Source organism: Anarhichas minor, unplaced genomic scaffold, assembly GCF_050575085.1.
Source record: "Anarhichas minor isolate MPS153535 unplaced genomic scaffold, ASM5057508v1 ptg000080l, whole genome shotgun sequence".
In the NCBI taxonomy this organism is placed as follows: Eukaryota; Metazoa; Chordata; class Actinopteri; order Perciformes; family Anarhichadidae; genus Anarhichas; species Anarhichas minor.
In genome coordinates, this window is record NW_027466526.1 from 668,976 (window position 1) to 691,875 (window position 22,900).

The following is a 22,900-nucleotide window of genomic DNA, read 5'->3' on the forward strand; positions in this document are numbered from 1 at the left end:
ATTGCGGTGCACACACGAAGCGGATAACTCTGCACCTGTTCCTCCGTAGTGGATTGCGCTTCTGCTAAAATTTGTGGATAGTTTACATTTATAACACCAGGACACATCAATAGTTTAATGCATGTGCTCATATTTTTTTAAATTATATTCAGTTACCTTCTATTGATTAGCCTTTTGCCCCTGAACGCTTCATCTGTGTCCCAACTGCTGTCGTCTTCGAAGATCTGCGTGCCGCTTCAGCCCTAATCAACTCTAAACATTTGGCCAGGAGTGAGCAGCTCTAATGTACTTATAATGGCCTATGAGCTTTTGTCTCGCAATTGGGATCAACCTGTTTATTATAACAAAGATCTCTCTCTACGTCGCGCGCCAGCCTGCTTTTTACGCACAACGATGAGCTCGGAGAAGCCAAACTTTCTGTCACAGCCGGTCGTGAAGAACGTTTTCATGTACCGAAACGGCGACCCTTACTACGACGCTCGCCGGATTGTGATCAACCAAAAGAGGGTGGCCAACTTCGACACTTTGCTGAGAGAGGTGACCGGCGACATACAAGCCCCGTTTGGAGCGGTGAGAAACATCTACACGCCGAGAGGAGGTCACAAAGTGGACTGCTTGGAGAGCCTGCAGAGCGGGGAGCAGTACGTCGCTGCTGGGAGGGAGCGATTCAAAAGACTTGAGTAAGACTAACTAACGTTTGGCTTAACTATTTTTCAAATGAGTTTCTCACAGTGTCTAATCCTAAATAATACACATGCATGAATACTGTTGTTTTGCATTCATACAACTGCAGGTGTCCAAAGACTATAACTTTAAGACAACGACTCAGTGGCCCAGTGCTGAGTCACAGCATGGGGCAGATGAGATCAACACTCCAGAGAAGTGTGCTCTGCTCTGGCCTAAAAATAAGTGGACTTATACTGCAGATAATGAGATTTGTGCAGCAAGTTATTTGTAGAAGGCAGTGGTGAAGAAGCTAAGTGGGAAGATATTCTGAAGCCAAGACGTGTGTGTGTACTGTCACTGTGTCACCATGTCAGGGAAAGTTGTGGGTTTTTGTATACATTATCTGCTGCAGAACTGGATATACAGTGCACTTAGTCACCATCCTGTCGTTCCTCTCAGTGCATACCATGGTGTTGCTTCAATACCCACAGGAATTGTGTGGAAAATCAGATCTCAAGAGATGATGAATTCACAAATGATTCACCAACTAACTGTTTCCTTACAGTTAATGTGTTTGTACATATTGGGCACAATGAGGAGCTACATTACTTTTACCTGGCAGCAAAGCTAACAGCAGAGGAAACCCAAGATGATGGATAGTTCATACTACAAATTAACATGTCGGCACATTTCCATCCCTGATTGATATACTATTTAAAAACAATCTTAGTTTGTGAGTTACAGACTACCTCTGTCGAAAATCAGATAGCTGTGTATGTTTAATCGAGACACATTTCCCTTTATGTTTTGTCTGTAGTTACCTACAGATTGGTTCAAGAAGGAAGAAGATGATGCAGACTCTTCCAATGCAGGTAAGGCAACAGTGTTGCTAAATCAAGCATGCCTTCTTTCATTTTATCAGAAAGTCAGTCAAGAAAGGTAAGTAGTGTAGTAAACTGTATTAAGTGAAGTAGTGAAGTAGCTGTAGCAAATTGCAGTGTGTTAGCATGTGTGTATTTGCTTAACTTGGCCCCAGTTTTATACAGATGAATTCATCCAGATCATTTAGGAACGGTTCCTAGTTAAATGTTTAAGTGTCATAAGAGTGAAGTGTAGCCCGAGAAAAGTACTTTCTGTGTCTGTATGTTCTTTGGCATCATATAAACACAATCTGCAGAAATGGAACCTGTTTACATAATTTACATACTCTTGTCAATCACTCAGAGAGTCTTCTAGTGCAGTAAGTCCCTACATGCACTTGCCAGAGAAGATCCTCAGGTTCCACTCTACCTCCTTTAGTTTTAGCAGTAAGAAGATCTTGAAGCATCATTTGACCGAGTCTGTCAGTCACTTGCTAACTCACTCAATCGCTGTGGATTGGACAACATGTAAACAGTGAGCCAGTATCCCAGTATCTGTACTAAGTCTTTGCCAGACACAAAAACACAACCCAAAATATCCAGCTGTGTAAGCTCAGTTAACGTTTAGCCACATGAGAATGAATACCTTTAATCATAGACACATTTTCTAAATTGTTGTTTCTTTATTCCATTATTATTTATTCATTCATTTTTTGTTTGGAGATTAATGAAACCCTTCAATGGCTATGTTTTTCAAGACAGGGTTTAGTTACTGTATCCTTACATAATCCAACTTTTTGAAATGAAACTGCCACTAAATGCAAGATACATGAGGATTTGTCACAGTGTAACGGTTTTAGAAAGATCACTTCAGCAAGGTGTTATTGTTTAGCATTCGTCTCTATTGTTCACTGTGAATAATCACTTTGTTGTTGTCTCAATGGCCATGCATTATTGATTTATGGATCATAATCATCCCTCCTTTCAATGCATCTTTAATCACCAGCTATGAAGTCTCAGCCAGAACAAGAGCAGCTTAAAACCTGCTTCAAGGGTGTATTGTTTCTAGTTTGAAAGTCAACTGCAGGTCTTCTTCCAAATTTGTATTTTTTTCTCCCCCATAATAAAATAGCATAATGTCTAATGAAACAACAAATACATAGGGGCAAAAGCTTTTGATGCTGATTTTAATCAGAGTCATTGAAACACAAGGTCTTTCTCTAGGATACTACAAGTGTGCTGCCCCTTTTTTTCTTTGACCACATACAGCATTAGCTGTGTGTGGCCTGCCTCTCTCTACAAGGTAATCAAACAAATAGAATCAGGAACTGATTGGGAACTAGATTTCGTCTTTTCACCGGCTATTTCAATTTAAATAAGCTTTGTTTTTCAGCTCTATAAGCTCATTAATCACAGATATCCTCAAGGGTTTATTGTTGCTGTTGTGATTACGTGGCGAGCATAAAAAGAGCCAAGTTCGTTGACGAGGACCCTGCCCGCCCCCGCTACCCCACTTTACCTGCCTGATTGTGTCGATTAATGATGAGAACTCTTAGCCGGCTGGATGGTTGGCAAGTTTGCTTCTTTGTCCTTATTGATTTTGAAGCATTATAGGAAGGTCACTGCTTCAGATGTGCCATTCTGTATGTGGCTCATTATGACCCCAGCTTGTGACAATAGTCCCTGTTATGAAGAAATCCTTCCTTTTATATTGCACATACAAGATCTTCTATTGTTCTTACATTCCCTTTTACCTTGAAATGTCCCTCTTTATTGCTCTATGTTTGATTAGGTGGCCTTGAGAGGACCCACTTCAAGCAGTGCTCAAGCCTGCTGGTTGCAGTAAACAGTGATACTGGTAGAGTGTTCAAGTGAGAGGAGAATCATAGTGATATCCACCTCCAGTCAAGTCCTGGTTATTCACAAATGTCTTTCATCTTAAATTAGCACTAACTTTGCGTATTAACTTAGCTGCATCTAGCATCTGCACTCTGTAGATGGAATCGAGTGGGTGTGGTATTTCCTCTGTCTGGGTTTCCTGTCACAGGTTACTGCTTAGCACTAACGGTACAACAAGCTTTTGGCCAAACATAATTTGTACATGTACACTAAAATGAGCTGAGGTGACATTTCCTTCCTGCTCTACATTTAAAGATCATGTGCTGATAAAAATCATTATCGTGACCTTATGCCCTGTCACTGGTATACCTCTGAATGTGTCCCACACCTTTTTTTTTAATGAAGTATATTACTACTTCTGGCCTTCACACCTCTGTTGCCAGGGTGCTCCTACAGGCCCCCAGAAGACTTTCAATATACCTTCTTCCTTATCTCTCTCTCCCTCTCAGAGGATCCAAATCTTAGTGTCACAGTGGGTTGCCGGGTGTTATGGGACAGGACCTGCAGTGCTCACTCTTCGCAATCTCACAACCTTAAAGGATTTCAGAAGGCTCATTCTTCTGCCGTCACAGAGACGAGAGGCAGATTATTTTTAGTGTGTACAATAGCTCTTTCTTTTTTTGCTGTCGGGGGGAAAAGCTTTTGAAGTTACACGATCTTGGTTTTTGGTGCCGTTTATGTCTCGCAAAACAAAGAAAAAAAGATGCCAAACAGTTAAAGAAGTGGATCGGTCACATTTTTTAGTGAATAAACATATTATTATCTACAATTACGATACAGGAAACTGTTGCCACTCCTGGTGGCTCTGGTTCTAAAAGCAGTTCTGACTCTAGAGGACATTCAGTATTAGCCTGCTGGTCCCTAAAGCAAAAGTCCCCAAAGTTTGCAATGGTCTGTTGTTCTGAGTCTCCACTGGGAAACAGGAGCTGTCCTTAAATCCCAACTGGACACACTGATCTGCTAACAAGCTTTTAAAGCAGTCTTAGGTATATCCATACACACACACACACGCACTTTTCTCTTTTAGTCTCATTGCCCATACCTGTGCCACAAAATATTAAATGATCTCTGAGCAGCTGAATGTTTGACATATTTCACCCTTTCCAGGCCAAACCACTGCCACCGAATCGAATCATTGTGTCAGCTCGATTTCTGAAACCCATCAAGGAGCCGTGTACAATTTTGTAAGTAAAATTTCCCCAATTTCCCACTAACCGTTTCACACTGTTTTTATTTTGCCTTCAATGTTTTCAGATTGTTTATATATATATATATATATATATATATGAAACCCTGATTTTGCCTGTTTACATATACTCACAGGGATATACTTGACAAAGGAAACTAGTCTGTGTCAGTATCAGTGTGTATTTGCTTCAGTCATGTATATTTTCTCTACTTAGTGTGGTAGCAAATGGCGATGTCTTAAACCCGGCCATGAGGGTGTTGATCCACCAGAGGATGCTCAGCCAGTTTGAAAGAATACTAGAGATGATCACAGAGAAGATGGGTTTGAGAGTCCTCGGGGGTGTCCGAAGGTAGGCCCACAAAAATGCTCACACGTTTTATATGGACTGTATTTTTTCCCCTACATCATGGTATCATTTCTGTTTTGCTAAAGGTACACTATGCAGCATTGTCAGTTGCTGATTGTAAACAAACAGTATTGAAAGTTGGCTCCTCCTTCGTGGCTCAGAGCCAGAGAGAGAGGCAGCACAGTGGTGGTCAAGCGAGCTAGTGTGCGAATGAGGAGAGGGAGCTGCATTACATTCTAAAGCATTTTTCTTTTTATAGGAAAACTGCATATTTTACCTTTTCCAAAATAATCATATTATATCATATTATCTCATAAGATTTTCTAGCACTTTGCTGCGGACATTTTTGCATATTAATAATAATGTATTAATAAATGACCATATGATGATTAAAGGAGGATTTTCTTTACTTTACTTTAGTGCGTCTTGTTTTTACAAACTGGTAGAAACACATGATGGACACTGTGGGGCTTTTGACGTTGTTTCTGTTTCCCAGTCTCTACACCTATGAAGGCCACCCGGTGACTGATGGGAATCAACTGGAGTGCAGTCAGCTGTATGTTGCTGTGGGAAGAGAAAGGTTTAAGAAGCTGCCCTACAGTGATCTTCTTTTTACAAAACCCAGAGGGACAAGGAGAGTCAATGGGTAAGTAATCCAGTATCAGAACATTTTCAATTTAATGTGGTTATTTTCCTTCTCAAACCTATATATTAAAAGAACAACTTGAAGGTGCAGTGTGTAGGATTTGATGGCATCTAGCGGTGAGGTTGCAGATTGCCACCAACTGAAAATTCTCCAGTGTGCCAAGCGTTTAGGAGAACAACAACAGCGAAAACACGAATGGTAATATGGAGCCAGTGTTTGGTTGGTCCATTCTGGGCATATGTAGAAACACGGCGGTCTGCTTTGTGAAGAGGACCAGCTCCATATGTAGATATAAATGGCTCCCAACAATTCTTATTCTCAGGTGATTATACACTAAAGAAAACATATTTATTAATATCTTCAATTTCTGCCAATAGATCCCCCTAAATACCACACACTGTTCCTCTAAACTCACTGTCAGAATATCTTTGAATTTCCTTAAAATCTCTGTAAACAATTACCTTATATTGAGCAAGGTAACTAAGGTCACTAAGGTTCTTTAAGAGCGATCAGATTGTATCTCTCTGTGTTCCAGTGTGGCAATTAATTAGTCCTCCAGGGTTAATATCTGCTTTCCAGTTTCCTGAACCCCACATCCTATAGCTCCAAATAGACTTTTAAGGATGCATAACTTGCTACATGTAAATAAAAGTGTAGCCTTTCTTCTGTAATGTTTGAATAATCTTTAGAAAGGAACAAAGATCATCAGAAAGAGAACTTACCATATCACATGCGTCCACACAAAGCTACAGTATCTTAAACACACTTTATTTATGTATCTATTCATAATTTAGGTATTTGTTGAATTGGAACTTTACTTTTTAATCAAATACCACATAGTAAAGTGTTTGAACCTCAAACCTTTCATTTTCAGATGAAGTTTAGTTCTATTGTAGTTTCACATTCACATTTCATTTCAGACTCCTTTGTTCATTAATGGCAAACACTCTCCATCATGTATTTATGTTAATACAAAATTGTTTTGTTCACAGAATGAAAGCTTACTCGCTACCACCTATCTACAGATTCTCCAAGCAAAATGGAAATGTAAGAATTACACGTGCCTTCGACATCATTTATTTTGATTATTTTGTTTAGTTTTAAATTGGAAATCAGAAATTCAACATTTCCATAGCTGGCATACTTGACGTTGTTTATATAAACCAGCTTGCATAGAGACAATTAGCACAGATTTAAATTTGATTTTATTGTTGGTCATGTTTTCCACAAGTTTCTCATCAATTGAACTCGACTTGTATTTCCTCCAGAGTAAGTCTATGGTCAGATGCAGTGATAGTGGTGATGGAAACTCTAAGGCCTCTCCTCCAAGCCACAATGGCAGCAAGGGTCACCTGTCCTCCATCGTCAGAGAGATCTCTCAGGCCAGACTCATGTCCCTCAGGAAGAAGAGGAGTGGACAAAGCATGACCCTCGGCATCTCTGATAATGGTAATGTAGAAACAAATCGAACGGTATGAAAAGGAATACCAATGCAAATGCAGTGTGGTGGAAGTGGCTTTGGCTCTGCGCTTCTGAGGGGGGGGGGGGGGGTGCAGCGAGCTCACCTGTAGGCATTAGTCACAAGCACACGTCGATAGTGTTTGTGTAATAACTCTCACTGCCAGAGGGAGGAAATAAAAGTTCCACCCTGCAAGTCAAAAGCAAAAGAGAGTTTGTGTGTATCTGTGTGTTTCTGTTTCTCAATCCCTGATGAAGTGAATACTTGCGGGGTTGTATGCTTACATATGTGGTTGCATGTGCTTGTGCAATCAAGAAGAGATGAGTGCCTGGCTTAACTTAAGACACTTCTCACAAGAATGTCACATACCATAAGAGCTGCCTTTTAAAATCTCTATGTCTTCTCCCACACATCATTTCCATAAACATGTGCACAAACAGGGCTTGTATACAGTAATACAAGGTAATATGATATCCAGATGATGTAATGCATGGCTTTTTAAATCTTATGTAACCTGCTGCAACATTAAATGCCCACATAGTGGCGCTGTTGCTCTGCAAAAAATTAGAGCAAGAAATATTGAAAGTAGGTCTTGCATGATGACATTAACTACTATTACAAGAAACACATTACGTCATCTTCTGGGCTTGAGATATTTCAGTGTTATGATGTCCTACAGAAACTCTTTTTACCTCTAAATATTAAGATGTTTTGTTGCTCTGGGTCTCTTCAGATGTTTCCCATGAATAGTATATACATTGTAGATATATACAGATTTATACATTGTGAGAAGGAGTTGAGAGTTTTTCTTCTCTTTTTGAAAACAAAATATTACAGTAAAAGGGATTTTCTGCAGACTGCTGCTGACCTTGTTATAACGCCTACTGCGGTACGAACCACCATTACGTCATCTCTGGCTCATGATAGATGTTGCCTGTTTGCTACTCTGGCAGGAGTCTTGACAGCTGAAGCCCAAAGGAGCGTGGAGAATTCTGTCTGTGGTTCAGGGGAGCTGGCATTTTGCATCAAGAGAGGGATCAGGAATGTGTGTGCGTTCGTCTTTGTCTGCATTTGAAACCTGTAATGTCACCCTCAAAATCCCCCGAGCATCAGATTGTGTGGCATGTCATATTACCGGGTAGAGAAAACATGTTGCATTATTGGTCCCCTTCGGTGACATTGAGCAAAGATTAAATTAACAGACGGACAGCTCGGAAAACAAGATCAGGCATCAGAAAAGATTGTTTGAAAGGCTTGGAGAGCGTATCATATTTTCATGCACCGTATACTGTTTGACCTATAAAGTATTTTTTCAAATGTGTCATGTTTACAAGAAACAATATTTATTTATTTGTCTGGCTTAGTAGCTAGGTGTAGTCCATGCAATGCAGTCTCTGCATGGCAGTTGGTTTGTCTCTGTCCATGGTGCTGAACAAAGCTTTTGTAAGATTCAGCAGGTTGAGGTTTCCTAAAGGAATCTCCTATATTTCCTCGTCTTTTCTCCCAAGGCAAACCAATGCCAAGATGTTATTTGTGCATTTGGCTTCTCAAAAGCAAACGAGTTGAAATCATAGTTGCCCATTGGCTCACCAAAAACAAATTGTTTATGTACCCATTGACTTTTACATTTAGTGTTGCGTTCATGTTTGTCCAGTTTAGCTTCTCAATAGGGACACAGTGTTCATATCCCCTTTGTTTTCGTGATTCACAGCAGCACAGAGGTGTTTTTGGTGTCCCTTTGGGAAATCCTGCCCTGGCTGGGTATCAGGTAAACACATCCCAATCTGGTGCCAAACAGAACACAGCCAAAACAAATTGCTGACTGGCAGAGGCTGTGGAAAGAACACAGCATGACACCCACACTTCAGACATCTGGTGTGCTGGAACATTGGAATGAAAACAAAAGATTATTATAAAGGTGTCATGGAATTATCAATGTTTTTGTGAGAGAGGGAGGGGTAGGAAATTATAGAGAGATGCAATGCTTTAAAAGAAGCAAATGATAGAGAGAAAAGACAAAGGAGACAGAGTGACCTCATAACTTGAGATTCTCCCTCTGTTCTGTGCTGACTCTGTTGTGACAGGGAGGTTAGTTTTTGTGTGTGTCAGTACGCCAGTCTCCATTATTCACTGTCTATCAGCTGCTGGAAGCCAGACTGAAGATAACTCAGCAGTGTCTGTCTGGTGTATTGTAAAGCTTCTGACTTTTTTGCTTCATCAGAGTGAACACAGTGGTGAGTGACAGCCAAAGACAAGGGGGAGGCAGTGCGACAACTCATGCAGCAAAGGTCACGGAATGAATCTGAACTATAACAAAGACATTTGGCGTAAAGTACTTCACCAACAAGACACATTGCCCGTCCTACGCTTCACCCAACAGAGTTATATTTTATGGCAGCCATTTTTTAAGGACAATGATTTGTCCAATTTAGCCAGTAATCAAAACCACATTCATGTTCAGGTTGTATATAACAAGTCAACAGTTGTTGCTAACCTCAAAATAGAAATAGGACGTTTATCAGTGTTCTCTTTCTTAAAGGGCCTTGGTGACCAGTTCAGTTAATGCTTCCCTTGAGAAGAGAGGAGGGAAGATGAGAAGTAAAAAGAGAAGCAGCAGAAATGGGAAAACAGAGAAGAATAAAAGATAGTAGAACAAGGAAATAATTTGTTTTGGCAGGGGAGGGGAGATAGGATGTAATGAGAAGGGAGGATAAAAGAGAAAGGTTGAAGAAGAGGGAATAAAGAGGTAAGATGATGGAGGCAGGAGAACATTATGAGGAAGGAGGAAAAAAAGAGTACAGGTATAATCAAATAGTGAGTAACCCGAGATGGTGGAGCATAAGCATTGAGTGGAGGAAAAACGATAGAGGTAGAGGGATGGGGTGGGTTTGGAATAATTGCCTTTCATTTGGATAATCTCTCCATTTAGAGTCATCAAAGCAGCATTTCACTTGTCCCTGCCCCTTGCTGGGAACAAATTGCTGCTCTGAAAATCAACAAAAGAGCCTTGCACTTCAAGAAGGACGGACAGACAGAAAGGTATGGACAAGTGAAATGAAAGGGGAAGCAAGAGGGAAAGCACAACAGAATGGGTAGATGAAGGGGGTCTACTGATTATGTGGACTCGTACATGGATTGTATGTGCATGCATTAGTAAGGGGGCTTTCTGATTTGCAAAACTGTGTGTGTCCTTTTCTAGTCTACTCAAACCATGATTGGTATCTGCCAAAATAAGCAAATTGTCCCTCTTTACATAATGGCAGGAATTAGGCCAATAACACTACAGCATTGATATTTGACATACAGGTGCTACTTTAAAACACATAACAGTGCGGTGTGAGTTTCGGCACCAATAACCTTGTTTTTATTTAATATGATCAAATTGAACAATAAATCACGAGGATATTTGAAACTCAATGCAACCAATGCAGTCAACATATAACACAATGCAGTACTTTTTCGCATTTTGTGTTCGTAAAGGATGCAGAGATGCACACACTTGGTGCTAAAATAGTGTTGGAATAATACTTCTTTGGGGGCTAATGATACTTTGGATATGGTGAATGACTTGTCAGAGTATTACCTGTGAAAACACACTCTCTGGATATTGTTGATGGTATCTTTATTTGAGCTGTTCTTTAATTGTTATGAAAACTTTATTCAATGGAAGAAAATTCAAGCTAAATAAACTCACTTTTTACATTGCCGGGCACTTATAGGGCTTGTTTCAAGGACTTGTTTGCCAAGCGAGCTACACTGTAATAATGATTTACAGTGCTGTAAATCAAACAAGTTTTCACACGTGTAGTTTTTGCAATTGGAAGCCGATTCCATGCAGTCTGTGTAGCCTGAAACCCAGCAATATGATAAAAAACCAAGTCTTCCAACTCGTACGAACACATAGGTTGTTTGCTTATACACTTTAACACAACCTACAGGAGCTTCTCTTCAATTTGCGCCCCTACTGGTGGCAAGAGATTAACATGTCCTCTTAACTTAATGTAACGGTTGCAGTTTGAAACCTGTGGTTAACAATGCAAAACAGTCACAGTTTGGTTAGGTGTAGGCAACAAAACTACTTAGTTATGTTTTGGAAAAGGGATTTGGGTTAAAAGGCTATTCAAATTAAGTTAACCTACGTTACAAATGTAATGCACGTCATGTGCATTACGTAGGTTAACCTACATATGAAAGTCAAATAACTCAATGTTGACTTTTGGTTTCACATGAGAGTCGAACAGCGGCCTCCTGTGATTGTTTCACCCGTCCATCCATCATTACCCCCACCTTATGCAGACTTCATAGTTTTTTTACACTGCGTCACCTGACATCCTCTTTTGCTCCCGTCATAATTGCTACAGCCATTACATTACAGTCATTTAGCAGACACTTTTATCCAAAGCGACTTACAATTCAGATTCTATCACATTTCTACACCGTAGGCACAGCTACAGGAGCAATTTTGGGGTTAAGTGTCTTGTTCAAGGACACATCGACATGCGACTAGCAGAGCCGGAGCCGGGGATCGAACCGCCGATCCTCTGATTGAAGGACGGCTCTGCTATCCACTTAGTCACAGTCGCCCATTAAAGGTCTTCGCCTAAGAATAAATGACCTATGGGTTAATTTTGTAGAAGGACAGAGTTTAAAAGAACAAATGATTCAACAATCTTCCCTCCTTTATTTTATTTTATTTTGGAATCTCAATTGTGAAGTCCCAGTACCTCAGTAAGGTTCATCTTGCCTTTTGTTTCCTATCTCTAAGTCTGGAGATGGTGAGTTCCAAACGACTTGAGTAACTCTAACCAAGTTGCATTGAAATATCAAGAAAATCCACTTTACACATAACGTTATGTTCTGAGTAGCCTGCTGTCTCCTTTTCATGAACAAGGTTGCATCCTTTAATGTAGCAGGAGCCAATTCAATTCATGCCACACAATAGGTACACGTTATGTCCATTCCATTTTTGTTGAAGGGACTTCAATTTGAAGTCAAGGAAGTTTTGAAATATTTTTCAGAATACCTAATTTCCAAAACTCTAAATGGAAATATTCTTGGTATTATTTGCAAGTTGAATATTAGAGGAATTAATATTGCTGCATATGTGAGTGTGTCTGTGTGTTTATGCGTGCCTTTACACATGCACAAGCCATCCAAGCCAGATCAACTTTTTGCCTCTGGTGTCATAAAATGTGATGCTGCCTTGGGGAATTAGCTCTGTTAGAATGTGTATCTATAACGCCTGTCAGAGTGAAATAGGGTTCAGAACAGCATTGGGAGGCAGGAGACATGTACATAAAGAGGCTGTGTGTCTGAAATTGTGTGTCTGTGTCAAAAAAAAAAGAGGCTCAGCAGCAAAGGATGAGAGATGGCAACATTTGCCAAGTTCTTAGAAAGTCTGGTGTGTGAGCACTGCGTTAAAAGTATGTATGTGTATGTTATGTGTATGTTATGTGCGTGACTGTTTTTATGTGCACACGCTTGCATGTCACATTTCAGACAACATGGCCATCCTTTCCAATTCCCTCCTCAATTCTTCTCCTTTCATCTCTCCCTTTTCACTACAGCTCAAAAAGGTTCTTCATGACCCTTTGATGCAGGATTACTGGATTAAAGTGCAGAGTAGCTGTACTAATCTGCCACATAATCTGTTAACAAGTGTTTCAGCTGTGACATACAACAGTGAGGGCTGTGACACGTAAATTATAGGGTTAGGGTAACGTGTGACACTTTCAATGAAAAAAAGATTCTTAATTTCTCTCACTTGTAATCTAGCCTGCTTTGCGTGTTTTTAAATGTTTCTCAGGTTTAGCTAGTCGCACATCTGGAGTAGCTGTGATAGGAACATCAGCATTTGCAGGATTTGTATCAGCCTAAGACAGTGAAACAGCGTTGACATTCAACCTAAATGGCAAGAGTAAATATGACATTTGTGGAGAACTTAAGTTTACATCATTTGCCACGCAACATGCTTTTTGTTAATCACTGTTGGTTATAATGCATTAATACATACACTTTCAAATGTTTTACATTTCACTCATTTATCATTTTTAATCCAAATAAGAAAGTTTAAGGTGCAAAGAGAACATGAAAACATTTAGATTTAGACAAAACTGATTAGACAGAAGCCATTCGAAATAAACCTTTCATGTGATGAACACACTGGATGGCATGGTTTCCGGCAACTGTGAGAAAAGTAAGAGAACAAGTTCCATGAGTTATTAAAATATTTAACTGAAGCTGTGACCTTTATGAATATGACTCTGTCTGTGTAACTGCAACATTGTTAAGCAGCACCTTCCTCTGATTAAATGTCAAACTTTCTAAGCGCAGGGCTGCACTTAACTTTAGATGAGAGGCATTTTTTACTCTATTGAAAAAATTCACTCTATTGATAGGGTGTTATTTATTCAGATGCATCGTGGAAACAAAGATGAATGTACATTATGTTATAGTCTATAAGTACTTTAAATGACCCCTATATGTCCTATTACTACTGTATAAGCTAGGGCCAGCTACTTCCGGTACCCCTTCGAGTAAGCCTTAGGCCTGCCGGGGAGAAGAAGACAGAGACACTGCAGACCACCAAGCAGGATCTGGAGGGATACATCAAATTCCAGCTTAGGGACAACCAAAGGGAGAGCCCCCTGGTGCATGTACCTCGCTCACCCGAGCAATCCTCACAGTTTAGCACCACTCCAAATGGTCTGAAGTCACAGGTGGTAGAGATAGCAAGAGCTGCATCTGCACCTGGACCAAACTCCATACCCTATAGGGTAACTGCCCCAGGCTCCTGAAGTGTTTGTGGAAGCTGATGGATGTGGCAATCCCAATCGATCCCATGAGTGTGGAGCAAAACGGACACCGGCTTCATTCCGAAGGAGAAAGACTCCCACAACGTCAGCCAGTTCAGAGGTATGGCCATGCTAAACCTGGAAGGGAAGATATTCTTCTCTGTGGTGGCAAACAACTACATCAACACCAGTTGTTAGAAGGCAAGCGTTTCAGGGTTTCCTGGCTGCATGGAGCACTCGGCCATGATCTGGGAACAAAATCAAGAAAGCCCAGCGCAGCAAATCAGATCCCGGCGTAATTTGGTTGGATCTCGTAAATGCCTACTGGTCTGTTCCCGACCACTTCTTACATGTACCATCATGCATCTAGAGACGAGTAGCAAAGTACTTTAACAACTTCCATGTCTGCTATACAACTCAGGAGATCTCAACTTGTTTGCACCAGCTGGAGAAAGGTAAAGCAATGGGTTGCTCGATCTCTCGCATCCTTTTCACATACCAACGTCTGATGCGGCCCCTGAAGTTGTGCAACATCACCTCAACAACAGCTCTGAAGATGGATTCAAAAGCCAACAAATACACCTGTAAATGGCTTGGCCTTCCTTTATGTCTTTCTAACACGGCACTGTTTGGGAAGAATACCTTGAAGATTCCACTAAAATTCATTAGCTTTGGCTACGAACAGGAGAAGGTGAGGCTTGTGTTCGAGTTGAGGGACTCACCTGACCTGTCTGTCCAAAACATCATCGCCAAAGTTTGCACAGGATGCAAGTGGAATGTGATGCAGACAGTAAACCAGGCAATCAATTAACTGGAACACCAAGAGATCGTTGGATTGAAGCCAGGCAGGGCCGGTTTTGGAGTGGAAATGGCAGCCAAGATATGGTCCAAAGCCACAATAAAGGATGAACAATCAAGGCTGTGTGCCATCAGCAGCAAGGGAGATGGACAACATGGGAGGTTGTGATTAACAGAGCAGTGATTTGAGCGTATATGTGGGAGACACTCCAAGCGAGGCCGAACTTTCTTATCAGGGCCACGTACACTACCCTTACCAGTCCCTGGAACCTGCGCCTTGGGTACAGCTCAGAGAAGACCTGCCAACACTGCAACTTCCAGAACTAGAGCATGTTGTAGATCCTTTTTGGCTGCATGGCAGCATTGACACAGGGCCAGTACTGAAGGCACGACGACTGGGTCCTGCACAAGATAGTCAAAACCGTGGAGGCACTCACCCTGCCGCTGCTCTACTACCTTGAGATGTTCAGGGATTAAAAGAGGGAAACATCAGTGAAGGGGGGCTCAGCTGCATGTCCAAAGTCAATTGATGACTTTATATTGTCTATAGGTGTGAATGTGAATGGAATGGTTGTCTGTCTCTACTGTCTCTGTCAGCCCTGTCATAGCCTGGCGACCTGTCCAAGGTGTACCCTGCCTTCCCCCAATGCCAGCTAGGATCGAATAGGGTAACGATCACAGATCACAGATGGGTGGATATTTTAGTCCGTCTAAGCACAGTTTCCTCATTTATTGAGCGATTTAGCGCTGCACTTAAATGCATAAATTTGGAGGATTTAATAAAAAAAAAGTCAAAATGGAAGCAGCAGGGGCCAAGATATGACTTTTAGGCCCCAGTCTAGGTCATGCCCCGAAAAGGCTGGATCCTACATTTCCCATAATGCAACTGAATAGCATCTGTCATTTGAAAACCTTCCTCCAGAGCCACACAACTCATTTTTTGTAGTGCTCAATGACAAGTTAATTGAACTTCATGTGTTAAAATGATGGCATTCCTCTTAAATACAGTTGTTGTGATGACCTTTGAGTCCCACATTTAGCATGTACAAAGCATTACCATTACAAATATGATAAGGTGGATGTGCTCATTTGTGGTTTGCCGGATTGCTGATTGCATTACATGCATCACTTTTACCCTAAAGATTCTCGTGATACCGACACTGTATGCTATTTAGCTATGTACACTTATGAATAACATTCAAATATATTATGTGAATGCATGAGAGAGAGAACCAGATGAACAGAATTATTGCGCAGTCATCAGCTTTTACACTATATGGCTGGATTGTGTCACATCACTATATACCCAATACCAACTGGGTCTTTCTCATGTTGGCCACGGCCTTACCATCATTAAATGTTTTAACAAGACTCTGGCCAGTGACTGGAGCACACTTGCTGAGTGGCAACATTTTATAATTACCATTTAGAGTTACTACCCATGTTGTTTTACACCCCGCCATAACTCAGCCATGTGCTGAGTGGGTTAAATCAGCTGGGTGTAAATAAGCAATACAATCTACTGTATGGTGATATACAGGGAGTGTTGTGTGAAGTGATTTAGGTACATTAAGTAGTAAGTCAAGTGTTTATTTAACACTGCAGAGCTAATCCGCTGAAAGTAGAATTGGCTTGTGGAGGCCATGTCAACAAGGTTTATTTACAGGGGATAATGGGCGGTGATACTGGGCAGAGCAAGGCAGGGCAGGCAGAGTGGGGTGTGAGCGTGGCAGGAAATGGAATGCACTGGTAGGGGAGGCAGGCTTGGGAACCAGAGAGTATGATCCACTGTGGGCACAGGAAGACAAGGTAAATGCAGGTAAGAGATAACAGTAGGAATGAATTCAGAAAACAAAATACTGAGCGGCCGAGAACGACTAACTATCACTGTGGTTGCAACAACGATCTGGCGATGAGTCGATGGAAAGCCGGGGTAGATATGTTGTTGAGTAGATTAGTTGAGGGTAGGCAGCTGGGTAGACTGGACAGGTGAAGTGAATGAGTAGTAATCAGGAGGGAGCCGGGAGGAGACCAGGTAGGAGACACGCCCACATAACACACACAGAGACAGACGGAGGAAAACAAGAGATACAGGTGTAGAGGGAAAACAGGAGACACTGCCTGACCGTGACAAATACAGTGTGTATTAAAACAGTGATTTGTATCAGAACTACAACCTCTGACATGTAGGCATTGATTTTTCAGAAGTGGCATTGAAATAAAGATTCTACTATTCCTCATCCCAAAAAAAAAGAAGCTTCCAATGACCATGGAATCCAAGACATTTCCAGGACACAAAGTCACTCAAAAGATGGGTATGGTCCGAACAAGGGGGACGAAGGGGTCCCCTTGCCCCTAAACCACATTGATTTTCAGTCGAGGATCACTGTATCCCAGTTTCAATCATTCCCATTCACTTGTTCACTCACTGAGAATGGAGAATCCTTGACCTTTTTCGTCGCCATCAATGCTCCCAAGATTTAAATCAACAGCGTAAACACACATGTTACTCAAAGAAAGGAGAATCCTTCCTTTTCAGTCGCCGTCAAAGCTCCTATACGCTACAGTTACATGGCAGTCGTTCTTTGTTACTAAAACCCTTGTTTTGAAAATACATGCAATGAGTGTGTATTGTCACGCAAAAATGTAGCAAGGCGGGTACGTAAAGCGTCATAGTTTGAAACTTAGTGCCATTGACCAAGCTGCGTTGTTTGATGCATTGGTGTGAGAATGTGTTGACAGGGATGACGTATTTTTGCAGGCCGGAGTTGGCATTACTATGGTTCCCTTGACAAAAAGCCAATGTGATTTTTCCATTGGATTTGGAATTATTGCAGAAAATAAGCTCAGTGGAAAACAAACGTTTATGACACTTGCACGTTTTGTTCAGCAACATGATCGACACTAATTAACACCACTTTTATAATTTTGGAAGCTTGAATTATAATAAGCATCAATAAAGGGCAAAGGTTAGGTTATAAACGTACTACACACTAGTCTCATGATGTAACCTCACGAACGAGCTAATGGTGGACTAGTGTTTGGCTCATTTAGCAACTCATTTAGCAACTTGTTAGACCGCCTTCACACCATATAACACAAGATTGTGCACAAAAGCATGGCATCAACAGTACTATATTTTGACATTTTCAATACTCTTTTTGAGCTGAAAACCCTCACTGATATGGTTTTCTAGAAGTGTCTCCAGACTAAGAAGAGCTTTATTCAGTTCAATAGGTTTTCCCAGAAGTGCCACAGCACTGAGAACATCTTGACCTGTTCAAAATGACATAACAGCTTTTAGAGAAACTGGAATAATGATTTGCAGAACATTAAAGGAAAGGTTTATTCGCTGTTGTTAAAAGCAACATATACATCCTCGATAAACCTATTTGTGGTTCACATTGCCATGAAATATAAGATGGGTTCATGCCCTTGTCTGCAACATGTTTCCTGGGGAGTTAAGAATGTGATGTTACTGTATGGATTTAACTCGGAAGTGGAAAAGTTTTTAAACATGATATTAGACCCTGCAAGTCTCTGCTGGACAGTTTTGCCCCCTTCAACTGTTCAGTAGAGGACTGAAGAATACACTGATGTAATGCACATCTACATTGTGTCATTGGCTGATGATTGACAACAATCCCTTACATCCTGTAGGATTCATGAAACGATGCAGCTGTTTGCTTACACTGTGCTGGGAATTAAAAAAACAATGCTCTATTGTTGACAATGTAGCTCAGATTCAGGGTTCATCTGAGCACAGGGAACCATGTGGGATGTTTCTGCTGTGATATTTATTAATTGAGTTGATGAATACAAATCATACATACAGTATTTCGTCGAATAATATTTACATCCTGCTACCTCGTGTGAACTGCACACTCGATTCCCCCAGTGTGTTAGGGTTGCCAGTATTGGATGATCAAATGGAAACACAGAACAAAGCTACACAATATAACTCTATGGAGCTGCAGAGTGGACACAGAGATCAGATCACCTGTTTTTTTTTATTGATTTTTTTGTTTCGTCATACAAACCAGTTCCCTAAAACTAAAATCTGCAGCAGTAAGGCAGGATATACGTGTATGTGTGGTAGTAAAGAAAGAGAGAAATGGTTTGTTTTTAGAGAAGTGGGAGGTTGTTGTAGTTTACTATCATTATTATTATATTATTATGTCATCTTTAGTTGTGTGATTGCAGTGCAGTGCAGTTATTACATTTCTCTGGAACAACATTCTTTTATAACTTTACCTTTCATGACAATGGCAGCTGGAGACGTTTATATGAGTAATTGTACACACTTACAGTTGCATCCTCGTTTTGCCTCACACTGATGATGGATGAGATGTAGCACGACTTTAGAAGTGCGGGTGTGCGCTGTCAAAGTTTGTTTGATAATAGTGTGTAAGGGAAAGAAGGCATATGTGTGTGTGTGTGTGTGTGTGTCTTTGCCTGACTATGAAAGAAAAAAAGAGACAGACAGACACATATTCAGATTTACACACACACACACACACACACACACACACACACACACACACGCGCACACACACACACACACACACACTATAAAGTAATTTCGCAACACCAGAACCTGGGTTTAATGAAGAGCAAGAAAGGGAGGTTCTAAATATTGTGTTTAATTTGATTTAGCATTTTCATGAGCCGGTGCCTCATCCTCAAATCATGTTAAGATGTTTAGAGTCGTTGCGGCTCATCCACTGCTTACTGCTTACACTCAATTGCTTGGCCCTCGCTGTTAATGAATGCGGGCAATTTCCATAAAATATTCTTAAAGAGGTCCGATATTATTACCATAACGTTTCATCTCCCACCATAGCTAAACTTCAATCAGTTTTGCATTTGAAATGCATTAACTGTCTCCATAAACTCTTCTAATCTCTACCCGAGTCATTTTTCTTCTTTAACTGGTATGTGTAGAAAGGTAAAATAATATTAAAGACATTAATTACACTGTTTTTTCCTCACTCTTTTGCTGCTTATTTCTGATTGGGAATTTCAGTCGCATCCATTGTTTCACAACAAGTGTGTAATTGTGCTGTTTATCAGAGCGTATAGTTGTATTCCGCTTATGATGTTTAGGGTTAATTACTTCAAGCCCTTTGATGCACAGGCTCACACGAAAAACTGAAAAGAAAAAAAAAAAAGTCATAATTTTGCACTTCAACAAACCTGCCTTGCTGGGCTGATTGCTTCAATGGAAATGAGTGTGTAGCTACTGAGTTGTGATGTCTTCATTTAAACACCAACATCCACGATATCACTATGTGGTTGTTTAGGCAGTACACGATGACAGGTGATACCTTTGGGGGACTGGGCAAGATGTTCTTGTCTTGCAGACTGCTATTACGGCAAATATATATATATTTTTTTCTTGTCTCCAATCTACTCTCCTAATGTACTTTTTCAGTCTGTCTGACACATCTTGTCTTGGGCAGAAATATTTAGACTGCAGCTTGCAACAATGTTGATAAGAATATAGGAAATTAAAAAAGCTTTCACAGACTAAACAATGGATTTCTCCATATTAAAAATAAATTATGGGGCCCATTTCTACTTTCAAATCAATGTTGACTGCCTACTCTTAAATTGAAAGCCAGTGTCGTGGATAAACAGCAACACTGGTTGTGAGGACTTGAAGGAACTCTTTTAATGTTTGTGTGTTACATCTACCTTAACGGGGATTATTAGGACGATTACTGCGGTGGTAATAATTATAACGATGATGAAGATGATCTAATTCTGAATCTTCTCACCACCTTGAACTGCCCCGTCGTACTCATCCCCTCCCCTCATGAGCTTACAAAGTGTTTTCTGGCTCTCTCTGCCACACTTCCATTGTCTGTGCAAGTTGTTTACTTGGCAGAGATGGTCTTGGGTGTTTTTCTTCTTCTCCACCAGGTGTCAGTCTTGTTCTGTGTTTTGGTCAGGAAAGACTGAAAACAACTGTGGTATAAAAGATGTATAATTTCAATAACTGGATGATGAATAAAAGCTCCCTTATTTATAGGATCTTTTTTTGAATTTCTGGAATGATGTAATCGGCTCTGACTGGGTTTAGGGTCCTGAAAAGTATTCAGCAATATTCCTCATATTAAACCTGTAAAATTGCATGAGGGAATGGAAAACAAAACACTTAACAAGAGTGCCATGATTCTGAATTAACCAGCGCATAGCCTATTTGGGATTTTTTTTACGTTAAATTCATGTTGAGATGTGCAGAGTTACTTGCTGCATTTAATCATTTTGACCTTCTACAAAACAGAATGTTGAATCAAAATATGATTCATGTCTTTGATGCATTTCATGGCATTTTATTACCTCCGTCTCTATTGTGTCTGATATGGCCAAGAGAAGTCTCTTTAAGCCTATGTGAGATGTAATAAATGTTGATGTATTTACACCAGGCTGACACCCATAATCATCCTTCTTGTTATATTGCCCCTAATAAGCCAATTCAGGGCACAATGTCATACATTTGGACGAAACAAAGAGATTTCTCTATCCCATAAAGTCACACTGAAACCTACTTTATTCAATCCCTTTTTTTAAACAGACTACTTTTCTCTGAAATAAGCCCGCGTCTCTCTTCAGCTTTTTGCAAACAGTGTGCTCAGGTAACATAATTGTGTTCTCTTTCTATTACCAGATGACCTGGAATCAAAGGCTGATGATGGGAACGCGGAGGACAAGACCCCCCAAGACCAGCCAGCTGAGGAGGTAGAAACAAGCAGCACTGAATATAATATACTGTTAGAGGAGCAAGTAATGGCATCTTTGTAAAGAGGTGAAGGTGTACACTCGGTTTTGTAGCGTGTTACCCAAAGAATGATGAGTCTGCTCTAGTTTTGAAGATACTGATTTTCATATTATTATCTATTTCACCTACTTTTACTTTGCTTTAAGATACATAATTCATATAAATATCACCCATAGTATGTTAGGCATATTGATTGACATGCCATTAAAAGGGTTTTGAAAATAATACATAGTGCTTTGGCTCCTCTTGATTTGTATAGCAAATAATAGCGATATCTCTTTCTTTCAGGAAAGTGTATGTCACAGGGGGAATGATTGTAACAATGCAATTACATTGTATGCCTGTTTAAATATTTAGAGCCACAGTATAAATTGTTTCCGTGGTATTATTGCATTACAGAATTCTGCAGATGATGCTACAAAAGCCGCAGAGGAGAATGGTGAAACGGCAGGAGATAAGGAGGAGGCTGTTGCTGAAAACACCACAGAAGAAGACCCTTCCACTAATAAAGATGAAATGAAGGAAAACCAGGAAAGAATTGGTGAAAAAGAAGGAGGGGAAGATAAGGAGGAAAATACCGAGCTAAATGAGGAAAAAGAGGGAGCAACAGCGGGATTTGAGGAGGAGGAGGAGGAGGCGGTAAAAAAAGAAGTACAGGAGGTGGTCACAGATGAGAGTAAGGAGGAGGTTAAATGTGAGGAGCAGGGGTCCAGCAGTAGCAACAGTGATATGACCCAGGACAGTAAAGAGAAAGAGGATGGAGGCCATACATCGTCTGAGGGCGAAACAGATGAGCAGGACAGAAATATAGAAGAAGAGGAGCAAGATAAAGACAGTGAAAAGGGGGAGAAAAGCAGTGAGGACAAAGTTAATGATGAAGACATGGGGGAAGAACAGAAAGAGACAGAAAACAGCAGTGACCGAGGAAAGACTCGTTCAGATAACGAGACAAAAGAGAACGATAGCGGCAGAAATAGCCGTAGTGAAAGTAACCAGGATGAAGATGTGAGCAAAACAAAAGAGGGAGCTACCAAGGAGGCAGGAGAAGAAAAGAGTGACGTGAATGGAGAGGTCAGTGGAGGAGATGATGAAGTGGAAAGTGGAACAGAGCTGGAGACTGTCGAGAATTCAGCCAAAGATGCCGCACCAAATGGAGAGAAAGGGGTGGATAATGATGAAGGCAATCAAGATAATAACAGGAAATAAGGATGAGGAAAGAAAAGAGAAAGTCGTTGGATGAGCGGTGCTGGAAATAGTAAGCAATACTTTACGATACTATTTTAAAATAATGAAGGTGACAGAGCAAAGAAAAAGTTTTACTCGACGGCCATGTAGAGTCAGCACTGAAAAGTAAACAGGGTCCCAAATGTCAAGAAAGCAATAGAAGCTTTGACAGCTTAATGATGTCAGCTACAAAAACACCATCACAATTTCAGATATATATTCAAAAGCTATTATT

General features: G+C 40.6%; 1 protein-coding gene across 1 annotated transcript; it reads left to right on the forward strand.

Moving 5' to 3' along the window:
- The first annotated feature begins 393 nt into the window (after window positions 1-393).
- Window positions 394-22,854, forward strand: LOC142938202 (uncharacterized). The gene is made up of 9 exons (XM_076081457.1): window positions 394-680; window positions 1,484-1,538; window positions 4,533-4,609; window positions 4,829-4,963; window positions 5,457-5,606; window positions 6,599-6,653; window positions 6,875-7,055; window positions 21,331-21,401; window positions 21,841-22,854. Exons 1-9 carry the CDS (start codon window positions 394-396, stop codon window positions 22,645-22,647), a joined length of 1,818 nt encoding a protein of 605 aa, XP_075937572.1. The 3' UTR covers window positions 22,648-22,854.
- The last annotated feature ends 46 nt before the right edge of the window (window positions 22,855-22,900 follow it).